This window comes from Gordionus sp. m RMFG-2023, chromosome 1, assembly GCF_954871325.1.
Source record: "Gordionus sp. m RMFG-2023 chromosome 1, tfGorSpeb1-WG-v2, whole genome shotgun sequence".
Lineage (NCBI taxonomy): Eukaryota > Metazoa > Nematomorpha > Gordioida > Chordodea > Parachordodidae > Gordionus > Gordionus sp. m RMFG-2023.
The window spans coordinates 57606678-57622727 of record NC_088775.1 but is presented as its reverse complement, the minus strand read 5'-3'; the positions used below and the strand labels follow the sequence as shown (position 1 = coordinate 57622727).

The window sequence follows — 16050 nt, the reverse complement described above, 5'->3', positions numbered from 1 at the left end:
TTTTGAAAATTTTATAAACGGGGTTCAGGTTCGGTTCGGGTTTAGATTTTTTCCAAAAACCCGGGTTTTCTTCTCCGGCGAGTTCAATTCGAATCCCTGGTTTTATGCCGTAAATTTTAACAAATATTCTTAAATGCTTAGAAAATTTTTCCAATCAAGATAAAAAATACTGAAAGCTAAGAATTTTTGCTGATCTCAGATTATTTTTAAAAATCATAAAAGGTTTTGCTAAGTAATATTTTTATATTTTCTCAAAATTTTTTTTTTAATTTTTCGAGTTATTAAGACATAGAATTGATTAATTATTAAACTCAAAAAACCATGCTTATGCACTTTGGAATTCAGTAAAAATTATTTTAAAGTAGATTTAATTCTGAGTTATTAAGGGAAAAAATCATATATAGTGTAGTACTAAACTATATGTATTGTATGTAATTACGCATTACATATTGACTTATGCTTCAGAATTAGTGTTTGCCAACGTTTGGCAAACTTCATGATTAGCCTTAATATTAGAATCAAATTCCTATCGAATTTTTAGAACAAATATTTCACATCTAAGTAAATAGAAGAGATTAAAAATATTTATAAAGATCGTAAAATCGCAAGATTTAAAATATTCTGAATTAGGAAAATCCCTTATACTTAGTAATAGCTTATAACTCCGTTTTTGGTTAGTGATTAGCAAAACTGATTGATGAATTTATAAATATTAAGTACTTAAGAGAATAAATATTGGCGCAAGATATCAATTTCTCCAATAAGGATCAAGGTTTAACTAATAAACTCAATGATAATAAAGCCTAGGTTCCTTATGCGATTCATATAAAATAAGACTCCGAGGAAAAGCATAAGGCAGGATAGCAAATTTTTTTTATTCAATGATAAATTTTATAAACCAAATAGTTCATTAATCATTATATAAATTTATTTAAAATTAAATTAAAAACTCTATCATTGAATCAATTTTGTACCTATTTTTTTAAAAACACTATTCAATTAATATGATAATAAAAATACATATTTTTTAAATAAAACAATCACTATTGATAATTATAGCAATATTAACCTCGTGATATTAAATTCGCTCTAATATCTTCGCGATATATGTTTCGCGAAGTTTTCACTATATTGTCTTCACGATTTGGATTTCGCTGTAAAGACTTGGCTATAAAATTTTCGCGATAAAAGTTTCGCTGTAATATCTTCGGCTTAAAAGATTCGCGATAAGGGTTTCGCTATAAAAAATTCGCGATATTTGTTTCGCGAAATTGTTTTCGCGGAATAGTATTTGTTAATGTGCATTCACGATAAAAGTTTCGCTATAAAATCCGCGGTAAATGTTTCGGAATAAAAGTTTCGCTGAATTTACATGGAAGAGTATAATAGTATAATTATTTTATGAATTATTGTATAACAACCTGATCGTCCATCAAGAATGACGAGAATCAGAATTTTCTCCTTAATGGTGGAAGAATCAAAAGATTTCCCCATTATTTAATGAGAGATAAATCAGAAGTCAGCCTATCCTATGAAGTATAAATCAGATATTTACTTTTATTTTGATGAGTGTTTATGAATAAGATTGCTTTTAACAAATTTTTTTAAATAAACCCGGGATGGGGATAAAAAAAATTTTTTTTAAATACCCGGGACTGGTCGGGCCATTTTAAATCGCCATTATTTTCTATAAAAAGATAAATATATTTATAAAATCTGCGCCGAGCCTGAAAATACCCTGACGTGGAAATAATACCTCTGCAGGTCTCTGATTTATTGATTAAATTATGATCTAACTATAATTTTAGATATAACGCCAATTTTTTAGCTACATAACTAACCTTATTAATTATTACAAATTATGAAATGACTCCACTTCCAGACAAAACATTTTTCAAAGCGGTTTTTGACTAAGGTTATCAGCAATTATTTTTCATTTTAAAACAAAGGATAATAATTTGTCGAGTTTTCAATTTACGATTAAAAATGACGTCTGAAATGAGACCTATATTGTAAATTTTTAATATATTATATTAAAAAAATTAGTTCGACAACTTATTATCCTTTGTTTTGAAATATAAAATATTTGTTGAACATCAACCATAAACCTTTTAAAAAAACGTTATGTGTGGTGGCCTATAAGGAATATAGGGAATATATTTATAGATAAATAACAGACTTTCCAAGTACTTAAGTTTCTATTATAAAAATAAAAATTTTACAAATTCTGACTTCCTAGAATCTTGACCCTCCCAAAAGTTGATAATAAATTATAGTCATAATATTTTTAAATTACCTTTTATTTGATACCTATCAAATTTTATTTTACATCCCCCTTCCCCTTCCGGGCATAATCAAAATAAACCCAAGAGTGGATACTATAATTAATAGTCAAAAGATATTTTAATTAGCTTTTATTTGAGACCCATATAAATATTTTAATTAGCTTCTATTTTATACCGATATCAATATTTTAATTAAGGATGATTCCATATCATATCGATAACTTATATTTAAAAATGGGGGGAAAAAAATAATAATTTTAACAAAAATGCATTTATTTAATTAAGATTCTCATCTATTTATTTTTTTAAATCGTAATAACTAAAAACCCGTAGCTGTCCCAAGTTTAAATTTTTTAAATATAAATATAATATAAGTGAATAATAAAATATTAAATAGTTTTCAGCATAATTTATAACTTAAATAAAAACAAAAAGATTATTATTTTATACAATAGTTAATAAAAGGCATTTAATAGTTACTAAATGACATATAATTTTTATTTTTAGCATCTTTATTTTTCAACTCATCTCAATTTTTAATGATAGTATTTTTGGCACTTTTATTGATATCTCAGAAACTATTAGTACTTGGAGGGTAACATTTTGGATTCGATGCTTTCTAATGATTTATCTAAATTAAAAAGGTCTGGCCGAAAGGTTATCGATTTGGTATGAAATTACCTTTAACTTCTATTTGTTATCCATATTAGTGAACTGCATCTGGCGTAATTTTTCAAGCCTGGCCTTTAAAATTTTTTTTAAAAATTTGTTATGCCCTGCCCAGTGAGAATTTATTTAAAAGAAATATTACATTTAAAAAAAATATTCTAAAAATAAAAAATATTAGCGCCTTGTTTCTTGCAAGGATTTTAAAATATATCAATTTATTTGACAAAATGTAATGATATCATATTTAAAAATATAAGCCCAACTAGTCCCGGTCCAAATTTTTTTAAAAATATTAGGCCTGACTCAACCCCAGCAGAATTTTTTAAAAAAAATAAATGGGTTCGGGCCGGTGCGGGCCGTGATTTGCAGATCACTAATCCATATTAATATTTAATGTTAAAAAAAATATTCCTGACCCCCTTATCGTTATGGTCGAAAAAAATATTCCTGACCCCCTTATCGTTATGGTCGAAAGATATTCTAATTACTTTTTATTTGATAACCATATCAATACATTGTGTTGATAAAACTATTATTGACCCCTCCCATCTCCCTAATATCTAGACACGACTAATTAAATTAATATTATAGAATTTTAATTAATTTGATTCTCATATCAATATCATGTGCTAATAATATTCCAGCCCTTCTCCGAGAATTTGACTAGCTCACTTAAAGTGATAATTATCAATACAATCATAAAATATTTTAATTACTTTTAATTTGATTCCCAATCAAATTTTTAGTTTTTTTACCCACCCTCCTCCCCCCCCCTCCCTGAAACCAAGTCCAACCAATAAGATCAAAAGTCATACTATTATTTCAGTCAAAAAAATTATTAATTATCACTATAAATTTTTATTATCTACCACCCCTCCCCCCCACCCTCCCTCAGACAAAATCCAACCTATTAAAACCAAGAGTGAGTACCATTATTTCAGTCAAAATATTTTTTAAATAGCTTATATTGACACCCATATCAATATTTTGTGTTAATAATATTCCTGAAGCCCAAGACTAAATCCGGCCATTTAGAGTGATATTTACTATTATGATCAAAAAATATTTTAATTACCTTTTATTATATCAATGTCAAATTGATATTTTTACCCCCCCCCCCTTCGCCCGGATAAAGTCCAACCCATTAAAACCAAGAGTAAATACTAATGTTTCAAAAGATATTTTAATTTGCTTATATTTGATACTAGTGATCTGTGGGCCTAATCTTTCAAGCCCAGTAAAAAAAGCCCAACCCAGCTAGATCAAAAAATTTGTTATTTATTCCGAAGAGCCCGACCTGAAAAGATGAAAATTATTTGCCAGCCCCGCCCCGCCCAAATTTATTTAAATATAGAAAAATTTAATTTTTTTATTGTAAAAATAAATAAAAACTATTAGAGCCTTACTTCTTACAAGAATTTTAAAATATATCAATATTTGACAAAATGCAATATCACATTAAAAAATTAAAACCCTGATCGAAATTTTTTAAAAAATATTATGCCCGACCCAGCTCGAACCGAAATTATTATTTTTAAATCGACCAGGCATCGGGGATTTGCAGATCTCTAATACCCATATCAATATTTTGTCTTGAATATTCCTAACCCCCAAGGCCTATACCCGCTTACTATAGTGACAATTATCATTATAATCTATTTTAATTAACTTTTATTAAATACCCATATTCATTTTTATTTTTTTTACCCCCCTTCACCCCCAGACCAAGCCCAACCCTTCCAAGAGTGAATATTATTATTTAAGTCACAAAATATTTTAATTATCTTTTATTTAATATCGATATTTTGTGTTGATAAAAATATTCTGACCCCCTAAGGCCTAGACTCAGAAGATTATTGGTGTAAAAAATACCATCGGGTAGTGTTTTTTCGAAAAATCACTAAGTTATTAAATACTTTAATATATAATATTTACATATTTTGTATTCTTTTAATGAGCTAAATATGAATCTGTTTTGATTTTTTTAAAAAAAACTGTATTTTGACCGGGGACGCGTAGTTTAGCCAAAAAAAAAATTTTCTCGATTTTCTCGAAAAATTTTTTTTTTTCAATTTTTTTTATTAATACCATTTTCTGAATCTCCTTGAAACATGAATCTGCTATTATTTTTTAAAAAAAACAGTTTTTTGACCGGGGACGCGTAGTGTTTTCGAAAAAAAGTGTTTTTTCAAAAAATCACTAAGTTATTAAATACTTTAATATATAATATTTACATATTCTGTATTCTTTTAATGAGCTAAATATGAATCTGTTTTGATTTTTTTTAAAAAACTGTATTTTGACCGGGGACGCGTAGGGACGCGTAGTTTAGCCAAAAAAAATTTTTTCGAAAAACTTTTTTTTATTAATACCATTTTCTGAATCTCCTTGAAAAGCTAAACATGAATATGCTTTTATTTTAAAAAAAAACGGTTTTTTGACCGGGGACGCGTAGTGTTTTTGAAAAAAAAAACTGTTTTTTAAAAAAATCACTAAGTTATAAAATAGTTTAAAATATAATATTTACATATTCTGTATTCTTTTAATGAGCTAAATATGAATCTGTTTTGATTTTTTAAAAAAAACTGTATTTTGACCAGGGACGCGTAGTTTAGCCAAAAAATATTTTTTTCGAAAAAAATTTTTTTTTAAATTTATTTTATTAATATCATTTTCTGCCTTAAAAAGTAAACATGAATCTGCTTTTATTTTTAAAAAAAACGGTTTTTTGACCGGGGACGCGTACTGTTTTAGAAAAAAAAAAGTGTTTTTTGAAAAAATCACTAAGTTATAAAATACTTTAAAATATAATATTTACATATTCTGTATTCTTTTAATGAGTTAAATATGAATCTGTTTTTATTTTTTAAAAAAAACTGTATTTTGACCGGGGACGCGTAGTTTATTTTTTAAAAAAATAAATTTTTATAAATTTTATTTAGTTACCGTATTTTTTTTAAATTAAAAAAAACATTTTCTAACTCATATTATAAAGCTTAATACGATTTCCTATTAATAATAATAAAAATAAGTCGTTTTGACCGGGGACGCGTAGGGACGAGTAGTTTTCGGGGACGCGTATTTTAGTCATTCCCCCCAAAGATGGTAAAATTAAATATTTAGCAAAATTTTATTCCTATGATATTGATACTGAAATAAATTTAATCAGTGAATTCGAATTGTGGTATAAATATTTACTATGTTTAGCTATTTTTGAGCACGCTATTGATGTGCTCAATCTGTGTAAAGAAACCTTGGCTCAATTTCCTAATATCTTGAAGTTGTTTTATATTCTTGCATGTTTGCCTATTACAACATGTACGAATGAAAGGACTTTTTCCAACTTGAGAAGGTCGAAAACATATTTACGAAGTACTACTTCTGAATCTCGGCTAAATGGGCCCTCTCTGTTAAATATCCACAGAGATTTGGTTCCAATGACAAACGAAATTCTTGATGAATTGGCAACATTCCCACGAAAATTAAAAATCACATTATAATTATAGTATTTTAAAATTTTTTATATAATATTGTATTTGATAAGAAGTTAAAAAAACTTGTTTTTTAAATTATTTTCTAGTCAATATTTTACACACACTACTATTAGTATTTTGAATAAAAAAATTATATTCTACTTATATTGTATGAGAATTTAAGCTGAGGCTAGTTTTTAAAGCAAATTTTATAAAAAAAAATGACATCAAACTTTATTTCAACTTTACATTTAAAACTTTATTAAATATAATATACATAACTTAAAATAATAAAAAATAGGCTTGTAATATCCATATGCACGAATTAGTAAATAATAGTTAAAAATAGAAAGCTAAAAGATAAGAGAGTTTGGGGGTGAAGCCCCCAAAAAATCCCCCCCCCTGTAAGAAAATCCCGGATACCATATTGTTTTGGGCAATACCTGTTTGAAAAATTAAGCATAATGTAGATCACTAGTGAACATGACTACTCTTGTTTATAAATATTTAACAAAAATTACTAAGTAAAAGATAAATTTTTACTTTATAGTAAAAAGAAAAAAATTTATATGATAATTATTAAATTTAATAAAAAGATTCTTAATGTTTAATAATTTATAAATGTGTGGAACTTGAAAACTATTTCCAATAAAATAAAATTCTTTAAAAAATATAGATAATAACATTGAAAGAGGGCATTTTTTTAAGGTACCATGTGATTATAAAATGATTCAATTATATTTTTGTTTTGCAATATTTAAAAATTAAATTTTGTTAAAAAAAATAATTTAGAAATAGCCATATATTTATAGGAAATTATGATGTACATTTTATATATTGTAATTTCATAATTTATTTAATAATGTTTAACATAGATTATTTTCAAATAAAACTAATAACCTTCAATTATTCCAAGAATAAAAATTATTCAAAATATTTCAGCCAAACTTTACAGATCTCTAGTGCAAACCAAAAATTAGAATATGATATCCTAACTCAAATTAAAAACTTAATATTTACAAATAAATTGTGGATTTTATATTTTATTTGGAATTAAAAGTATTTAATTTATTTTAAATTGTAATAAATACAATATACTTTATTTTTTATAATATGTAGGAGGCACAGCTTAGCCTAAATAAATTGTTAAAAATATTTTTTGTCAATTTATAGTTTTATGTCATATCATATAGCATAAAACCATACTAACATCATAGAGAAAAAACTGATAAATCTTTGATTCAAACCCAGAGATCTATGCAGTGAATGATATCTATCATCAGCACTAGGCCAAATTGTGCTACATTTAAAAACGATAATTATTTTTGTATATAATGATAAATAAACAACATATTTTGATATTTTTTGTAAAATACATTTAAAAAAATATAACACCATCTAATGAGTCACAAGTTGACTAAGGAACCCATTTTTTTTTGTACATATATATATCTCATAGCATTTAAATTAGATATCCCATAATTTTAAAAAAAAGGTACAATATTAGAATTAATATAGTTTGATAAACATGTTATAAATTTTCAAATAAATAATAAATGACTAACCATTTTTTATAAGATGTTTTGTCGCTTCTAAAAAGAACGTTTCATTTGGTGTCATTTTATGAAATACAACATTTTGTATGGAAGATTTCCCACTCCTCAAATTAAATTAATTTTATATATTTTATTAATGATACCTGGGCAATCCCATTAATAAAATTCTTGGCTTAAATGGCAAGCGTGTTTCTTCATTTTCTGCATCTTTTGATTCAAAATTTTTATCAACATTTTTAGGTGATAATTCATTTGTTTCATTCTTAATACCATAAACCTCAAAAGATAAACTAATTAAGTTATCGGGTGGAGAAGCAGTGCTATTTTCATCAATAGGATTATCATAAAAAAACTAAAGAGGGTATAATAAACATCAAATATTATTATTACCATTTTATTATGGAATAATCATCATAAGATATAGATAAGATTAAAAGGCCGATAATCTTTCAAATATGGCAGTTTAGATTTCGTTGGTCACCTAGTGGTGTATGATGAATAATTGGAAACCGAAGGTCCCAAGTTCAATCCTGGTAAGAAACTGTAAAAATTTTCAGGTTTTTCTTCATTGACTGATGTATAAAGACATATAATAAGATAAATTTCTGAGCTGAGAAATGCCACTCCGGTCACCGACAGGCTAGGACAGCCGGGTGATAGGAGATGTCCAATAAACCAAATGTAAAATGGCCAGATGAACTCGTGGGCCATTCAAGGATAATAGCGATCTGGACAGCTCTAGATTATGGTGACATCGGGGGCCGTTCAAGCACAATGTCTACCAATTTACAATGAACTTGATAACGATACTCTGATGGGAGATCAAGCTTACCAACATTTTTTAATATTAAATTGATTATTAATTACAAAAACCTTATTATTTTTTACCCCAGTGGGTACTAAATTCAATACTTTTTCATTGATGAATAAAATATTATGTAAGTACAATAAATTTCGAATACCGTTTTATTTTTCTGTGCCGATTATTATAATTTTCTTACAATAATAACTACACAAGTATAACCTTAAGACAATTTTAATATATAATATTATTTCAAATGCTGTAATTTTTTTCGCTATGACTGTAATGTCTAAGTAATAATTGCAAATAAAATTCTTTATAAAATAATTCTCTATAAAATCATTCTTTATAAAATAATTCTCTATAAAATACATTCTATATAAAATGCATTCTCTGTAAAATCATTCTCTGTAAAATCATTCTCTATAAAATCATTCTCTGTAAAATCATTATCTATAAAATCTCTCTATAAAATCTCTCTATAAAATTTCTCTATAAAATCTCTCTAAAAAATCATTCTCTGTAAAATCATTTTCTATAAAATCATTCTCTGTAAAATCATTTTCTATAAAATCATTCTCTGTAAAATCATTCTCTATAAAATCATTTTCTATAATACATATTTACTAATTTTATTATAAAATTATTATCTTTTTAAACTTGAAAATTTGAAACTAATAATAAAACATAATTTTGCATGTTTTTTAAGATACTTGAAGTCCCACTTCTGTTTTTATATTTTATTTTTTGAATTACCTTATTTATTACAATGAATTTCTATTTATCTTAATTCTTTTTTATAAAATTACATGTATAAGATTTGTGGAATATTGCTATTTCTAATTGGTTTAAAAATTTTATTACATTTATTATAAAATCTTTATTAAACATTTATAACGAAGGTCTTTTTTAAAACATAAATACCCAACGATCTTTTTTAGGACCAATAAATATCCAATGGCCCTTTTAAGGACAAATAAATACCCAATGGCCCTTTTAAGGACGGAAAATTATAATTGAAGTAAACTAGTTTTTCGATATAAAAATTATAATTTATTGCATTTATTTTAAATGAGTCAAAAAAATAATATATATTTTAAGTACCAAAAATCAAAAAAAAATGTCTAAACTGAGAATGGACATCATAACTCCATAAATAATTATGGAAACTTCAAAATTTTTGTTTATCTAAGTTAGTTTACAATAAATCAGTCAAAAAAATAATAAATTTTTTATTCACAAAAATCTTAAAAAAATGACTAACCGGAGAATTGACCATAACTCCAAAAATAATGATGGAAACTTCAATTTTTTTTGCTTTATGTTTATATAAGTTAGTTTACACAAAATGAGTAAAAAAAATAATTATTTATTAAATCCTAAAAATCTAAAAAAAATGACTAAACTGAGAATGGACATCATAACTTCAAAAATAACTAGTAGAAAGCCCGTCAAAAATGACGGGAAATGAAATTTTTATTCATTTTTTACGATAGATGTCATGCCAGGTTCAAGCTCACAATATTAGGAAGCATCCAAGATCTTATAATTTTAAAAAAGTTTATCAAGCCCAGCTCAACTCTTAATAATTTGTAAAAGATATTCTAAAGTCAGGTGCAAGCTAATATTAATTTTGAGGTTCCAAGCCCAGTCCTACCCATTATAATTTTGAAAATTTTTTCCCGCCTCGGAGATTTTTAATATCATCACATGAACGGGAAATATCTGATTTACCAATTGGTCTAATATGGAAAAAAAACATGTAAATTCCGCATTAAGGGAAACTGGGAAGGCCTGGGCAACAACTTATTAGAGAATCATGACAAATAAAATTAAAATAACCGACTCTTCTACTTTTTTATAATATAATCAATTTAAATTATATCTAAAAAATATGTTGTTTATTATATAGGGTTATTGTTGTTTTTCGGATAAATTTAATGTATGTCTTGTATTTCTGAAATTATTTGTTAAAGTATTTGATAAGGGATATATTTTTTTATGTTATATAAAAAAAAATGCTGTCTATTTAAATTACAAAAATGCCATTAAACACTAATGAAACTTATATGCAAATTATTTATATATTTTTTAAGATATTTTTTTTTATTGACATATAAATTTAGGATAATTTTTTTAAAAAATAATGAGGATTATTTATTATGTATTTGATAAATTTAAGAGCAAATCCTTGTTGACATTTTAATTTTTGATAGAAAAAGCGACAAAATAAATCTTGGAGAGGAAATAATTAATGTATAATTTTATATCATTTAGGGTTTTAGATGAAAGTGATGACGGATTAACAAAGCAGTGTACAACACACGTCCTGATAAAGATGATATGCCTATGCCTTGGGATACTGGTAAAAGAAGAAGGCAAAACGATATTTATGTCAAAATCAGCATTGGTATCCCCCTCTAAAATAGAATCATGAACGACAATGTTAACTCAACCATAAAACGGTCGTAAGTATTGTTGTAAAGGCCACGACAGAACTACTGCATATATTTCCATTAATAAAGTTGATGAAATTGGTACTGCATATATTTCCATTAATAAAGTTGATGAAATTGGCCGTACTGTACTACATTCAAGTTTGAACATTCCTCTAAATATTCATGAAAGTTTCTCAGAGAATCGGATAAAGTAATATTTATATTAACTCCTAGTGAAATGAATGATAGTACAGAATTAAATGTTTATATTTGTTAAAAAATAGGCGGATGCTTAGGGATTGTGGTAGTGGTGATAGTATAATTTGAAGAACTGGGTGAAAATAAAATAAACATAGATATAAAACATAAGATAAAAAAAAAAAAATAAACCTCTAGATGAGTTCATTTGAAGCATAGTTCTTTTTATTTTGTCTACTAGTAACTCTAGAACGGGTAAGGCCTTTGTTTAATCGTCATAATTTTCTTTGCTTATCTTTAATAATAGATTCATCATGTTTTGTAGCAATGTGAGGGATTAGGGCTAGCCTAGACAAATAAAGAAATCAGGCAAAAATATAAATAAACTATTGTTGAAATTAAACAAACATTAAAATAATGTAAAACCAGTAGATGGGTCAATATTAGATGCATATTTCTAGTAGAGGGCTAACATCAAAAAAAAAAATTTGAGGGAACTTATCAAGCCTATTATGATATTCTAAAAGTTAAAAAAAAAACATGAATGTAATGTTATTAAGATTAAGGTTAATTAATTGTAAGGTAATTAAACAATAAGATTAAAAAAGGGGGGAAAAAAGAAGGTATAAATTATTATATTATAAAAATTAAATTAAAGGAATTGATTAGGTTTTGAGAAATAGTGGTTAATAGATAATAGAGATAGAAAGAAAAGAATGAGATAATAAAATTTAGTGATAAATAAATTCATTAAGGGAGGGGAAAAAAAATAAAGAAATAGTTATTTATAAGGATTGGAGATTATAAATAGGTTAGGATAAGAATATTTAAATATTTGAATATACTTGATTATCTTCTTAATTATTGGTTATGAAAGAAAAATGTGAGTATAAAAAATGTAAGTACTGACAAAAATTGTGAGTATGTTCAAAATAAATATACAAGTTGAGTATCTTGTAGAGATTTCATTAATGTGTAATTGATAATATGAGATGAAAATTGATAAGGTAATCTAAAAAATAAAGAAAGGATTAAGTGAAATAAAAAGTTTCATTCATATTTACAAAGTTGATAGAATATTGTTTTTATCAATTCAAAGACGATTTTTCAAATCTCTCAATCCATGTTAGGTATATGTACACCATCAATTCTCGAAATTCCATTAATCTGTTTGTATAAAATAAATAAATAAAATCAACAAATAAAAAAAATAAAAATAAATACGTACCGATGACATGACGTAGCGATGACATGACGTCACGATGACGTAGTGAGGAGATCGAAAAATTATAATATAGATAATGGAAACTTCAAATTTTTTTTTTGATGTATTTATAAATTAGTTTACACAAAATGAGTAAAAAAATATAATATTTTTTAAATCTCAAAAATCTAAAAAAAATGACTAATCAAATTTTTTTTTGATCTATATATAAATTAGTTTACACAAAATGACTCAAGAATAATATATTTTTTAAATCCCAAAAATCTAAAAAAAAATGACTAAACTTAGAATGCACATTATAACTAGAAATAATGATGGAAACTTCAAAAATTTTTTATTTTATGATTATATAAGTTTGTATCAAATAAATTAATCTAGAGCAGAGAATCATGCTCCTAATATTCATATTATTTTTATTTAAAAACTAAACTTTAAATTTATTAAGCCATCTAACGGAATTTTAATTATGTTTTTAAAGTTTTATTATGGGTTTTATATTACCTATATAATATATCTGTTTTATACATATTATAAATTTATGGACTGAATTTTCTTCTATATTCTTTACTTATTAGATAAATGATTTATATAATAAAAAAATTTATTTATATTTTTAAAATATAATTGATAAGCCATAAATAAATTTTACCTGTCGATTCTCAGTTTACTGTCAATTCACAGTTTAGTTACACCGTAATATATTTTAAAAAATTTATTTGTTACAAAATAAAACCAGTTACCCTGAATTCATAGTGAAGAGCGAATGCGATTGCGATTTCGCCGCGATATTGCAGCGACCGATCAGCAGATCGATCGCTGAGATTTTCATTATAGTGCAGTGCAAAGTGTTACTAATTCAAGATGGTATCCATCCTCAAATTATTATTTTTTTACAGAATGATCTTGAAGAGGAGAAGATACTATCTTTTAATAAAACAAAAGAGGTTTTATGTCCTCTTTCCTAAACTATTAAAAAATGAGCATTAATTTTTCAACTATATGAGAATGACTAAAGTAATTTTATCTATAATTCATTTTAATTTAGGAAACCTTTTATTATATACTAAAATATATAAAACCTTTATTATATAATAAATGTACAAATTTTATTAAACATCCTATAAGTGTAGAAGAAATGCTTATGATTTGTTTAAGGTAAAAATAAAGCAATTTATTATTTAAATATATTTTTTATTTACATATTTACCAACAGGCTGTAGATATCCTGTTATGTTCTATCTCCACACTTGTCCCGTATAACTTATTTCTTTTCTTTACGTTTTTCTCCTCTTGCTTCTTTTGTTTTCCCATCTTCTTTTTTTTGTTATGAAATTGATATTATACCTTATTTTTATATGGCATTTGAAACTGGATCTAACCAGTTTCAAGAATGATTGTATCGCGATTAAATAACAACCTTTTTTTTCTCTTTGTTTCAAAAATTATAAAGGTTGGAAAAATACCTTTTTTTTGGATATATTTTTTATTAAAGATTTTCTTTTTTTGGTGAAATTTAAAATACCTTTCTTTTATGAATAATTATTGTGCGTAATTTTATTTATTTTGTGAATTGTGACATTTAAACAATAAAGTAAATTGCTAAAATTATCCTGGATGATGACTAAGATAAAAACCGGTCCCAACGTCAACCAACCTGAAAATCCCGGTCCCACAAATTCTGTCGAACCCACTCCCTATCCCACGGTAGAACCGCACGCGGTCGTAGCTCCAAACCCAACACATCCTACTTTGGCCTATTCTTTCAAAATAGGCATATCTACAGTCCAGAAAATAATTAGGACAACAAGCCAAGCTATATGGCAAACTTTGGTAGGCAAACATATGCCACCACCTACTCTCACTGACTTTGAGAGGATAGCAAAGGTATAATATAGTGTATATTATATTTATATATATTATTATTTAAAAGGAGTTTGAAGTGAAATGGAATTTACCAAATTGTGTGGGATGTATTGATGGAAAACACTGCAGAATTAGAAAGTCACCTCATTTTGGCAGTGGGTTCTACAATTATAAACACTTTTTCTCTGTGGTTTTACAAGGTTTGTGAATTTATTTTTTATTTATGCTAATTAAATATTTCCATATTAATTAAACATTGTAATGAAAACTTGATAATTACAAAAATATAATTTTTGAAAAAATATTTTATTTATATATTTTAAAAACAAGGAATTGTGGATGCCAAAGGCAAATTTATAACAGTCGATGTAGGAAGTTTTGGCAGTGAATCTGATGGAGGTGTTTTTGCTAACTTCAAAATATATAAAATGATAGAAAATGGAGAGATACAATTACATCCTTCTAAAAGATTGCCGAATTCCAGCCTCATTTTCCCACATTTTTTTGTCACTGATGATGCCTATCCTTTGAAGTCCTATATTTTAAAGCCTTATAAAGGTATAGTAAAAGAATATATTAACTTAATTATATCATATTTATATAATATATTAAAGCAATTATTTGGGCATTGGCCATTATTTTAATTATTAGGAATTTAAAATTTTATTAGTTATATGTTAAAATTTGTTTCCCTTATTATTTTAAGGTATCCTTACCCCTCAACAAGAGGCCTTTATTATCGGATATCTCGTGCTAGGATACAAGTCGAATGTGCATTTGGCATCTTGAGAGCTAAATGGATGATTTTTGATCGTCCTATGGATACAAAACTATCACTTACTGAATATATCATAAAAACATGCACATTATTACATAATATAATTATTGATAAGGAAAGATTTATTTCTTTTAATCCTAAAATAAAATCACCCCCTGAAAATTTATTTAAACCACAATCAATTAAATCAGCAACAAATATTGCAAAGTTTAATAGAAATTTATTATGCTTATATTTATATAAAAATCCCATATTATAGATATTTATTTTGTATGTTATATAAATTGTTTTGTATTTTATATAAATACCTTGTTTTGTATTTTATATATATTATAATAAAAATAAAGTTATTATTAATATAGTTTCAAATAACAAAAATATATTCAAAATAATTTTAATCAATAATCTTTTATAATATCAAGTATACTATTGTTATTTCTTTTTTTTCCTGATTGGTACAATCATCTAATTTTTATAAATATCTTGTTTTGTATTTTATATATATTATAATAAAAAATAAAGTTATTATTAATATAGTTTAAACTCATAAAATATTTATGTAGGAATATGTCACTAAAAAAGCTATATAGTTGTTCTAAATTCATCTATTGAAAATATTTTTATAAAGCAAGTTAACATAAATTACCAATGTCATTAAACTTTCTCTAAGATAAAGATCATTCATTATAAATTATATATATTTAGACATTATTAATTACCAAACTCAGTACAAGACTTAATTAATGCAGGACTTTTGGGAATA

The 16050-nt window shown here is 25.4% G+C and overlaps 2 protein-coding genes across 8 annotated transcripts in view; one reads left to right on the top strand and one right to left on the bottom strand.

Moving 5' to 3' along the window:
* LOC135923033 (ras-related GTP-binding protein C-like) overlaps positions 1–8569 on the bottom strand; it is a 100915-nt gene extending 92346 nt beyond the window's left edge. For all 3 annotated transcript variants that reach the window (XM_065457625.1, XM_065457626.1, XM_065457627.1), the window contains exons 1-3: positions 8374–8569; positions 8127–8335; positions 7993–8087 (exon numbers count right to left, since the gene is read on the bottom strand). In XM_065457625.1, coding sequence (XP_065313697.1) covers positions 7993–8087; positions 8127–8335; positions 8374–8376 — 307 coding nt within the window. In that variant the 5' untranslated portion in view covers positions 8377–8569. The remainder of the gene's footprint in view (positions 1–7992; positions 8088–8126; positions 8336–8373) is intronic.
* Positions 1–15531, top strand: part of LOC135923034 (uncharacterized) — a 29676-nt gene extending 14145 nt beyond the window's left edge. For 4 of the 5 annotated variants that reach the window (XM_065457628.1, XM_065457629.1, XM_065457630.1 and 1 more), the window contains exons 2-6: positions 11063–11434; positions 14239–14530; positions 14577–14709; positions 14840–15067; positions 15216–15531. In XM_065457628.1, the coding sequence (XP_065313700.1) occupies positions 14261–14530; positions 14577–14709; positions 14840–15067; positions 15216–15298 (714 nt within the window). In that variant the 5' untranslated portion in view covers positions 11063–11434; positions 14239–14260 and the 3' untranslated portion in view covers positions 15299–15531. The remainder of the gene's footprint in view (positions 1–11062; positions 11435–14238; positions 14531–14576; positions 14710–14839; positions 15068–15215) is intronic. The other variant, XM_065457632.1, reaches the window with a different exon arrangement.
* Positions 15532–16050: the final 519 nt, after the last annotated feature.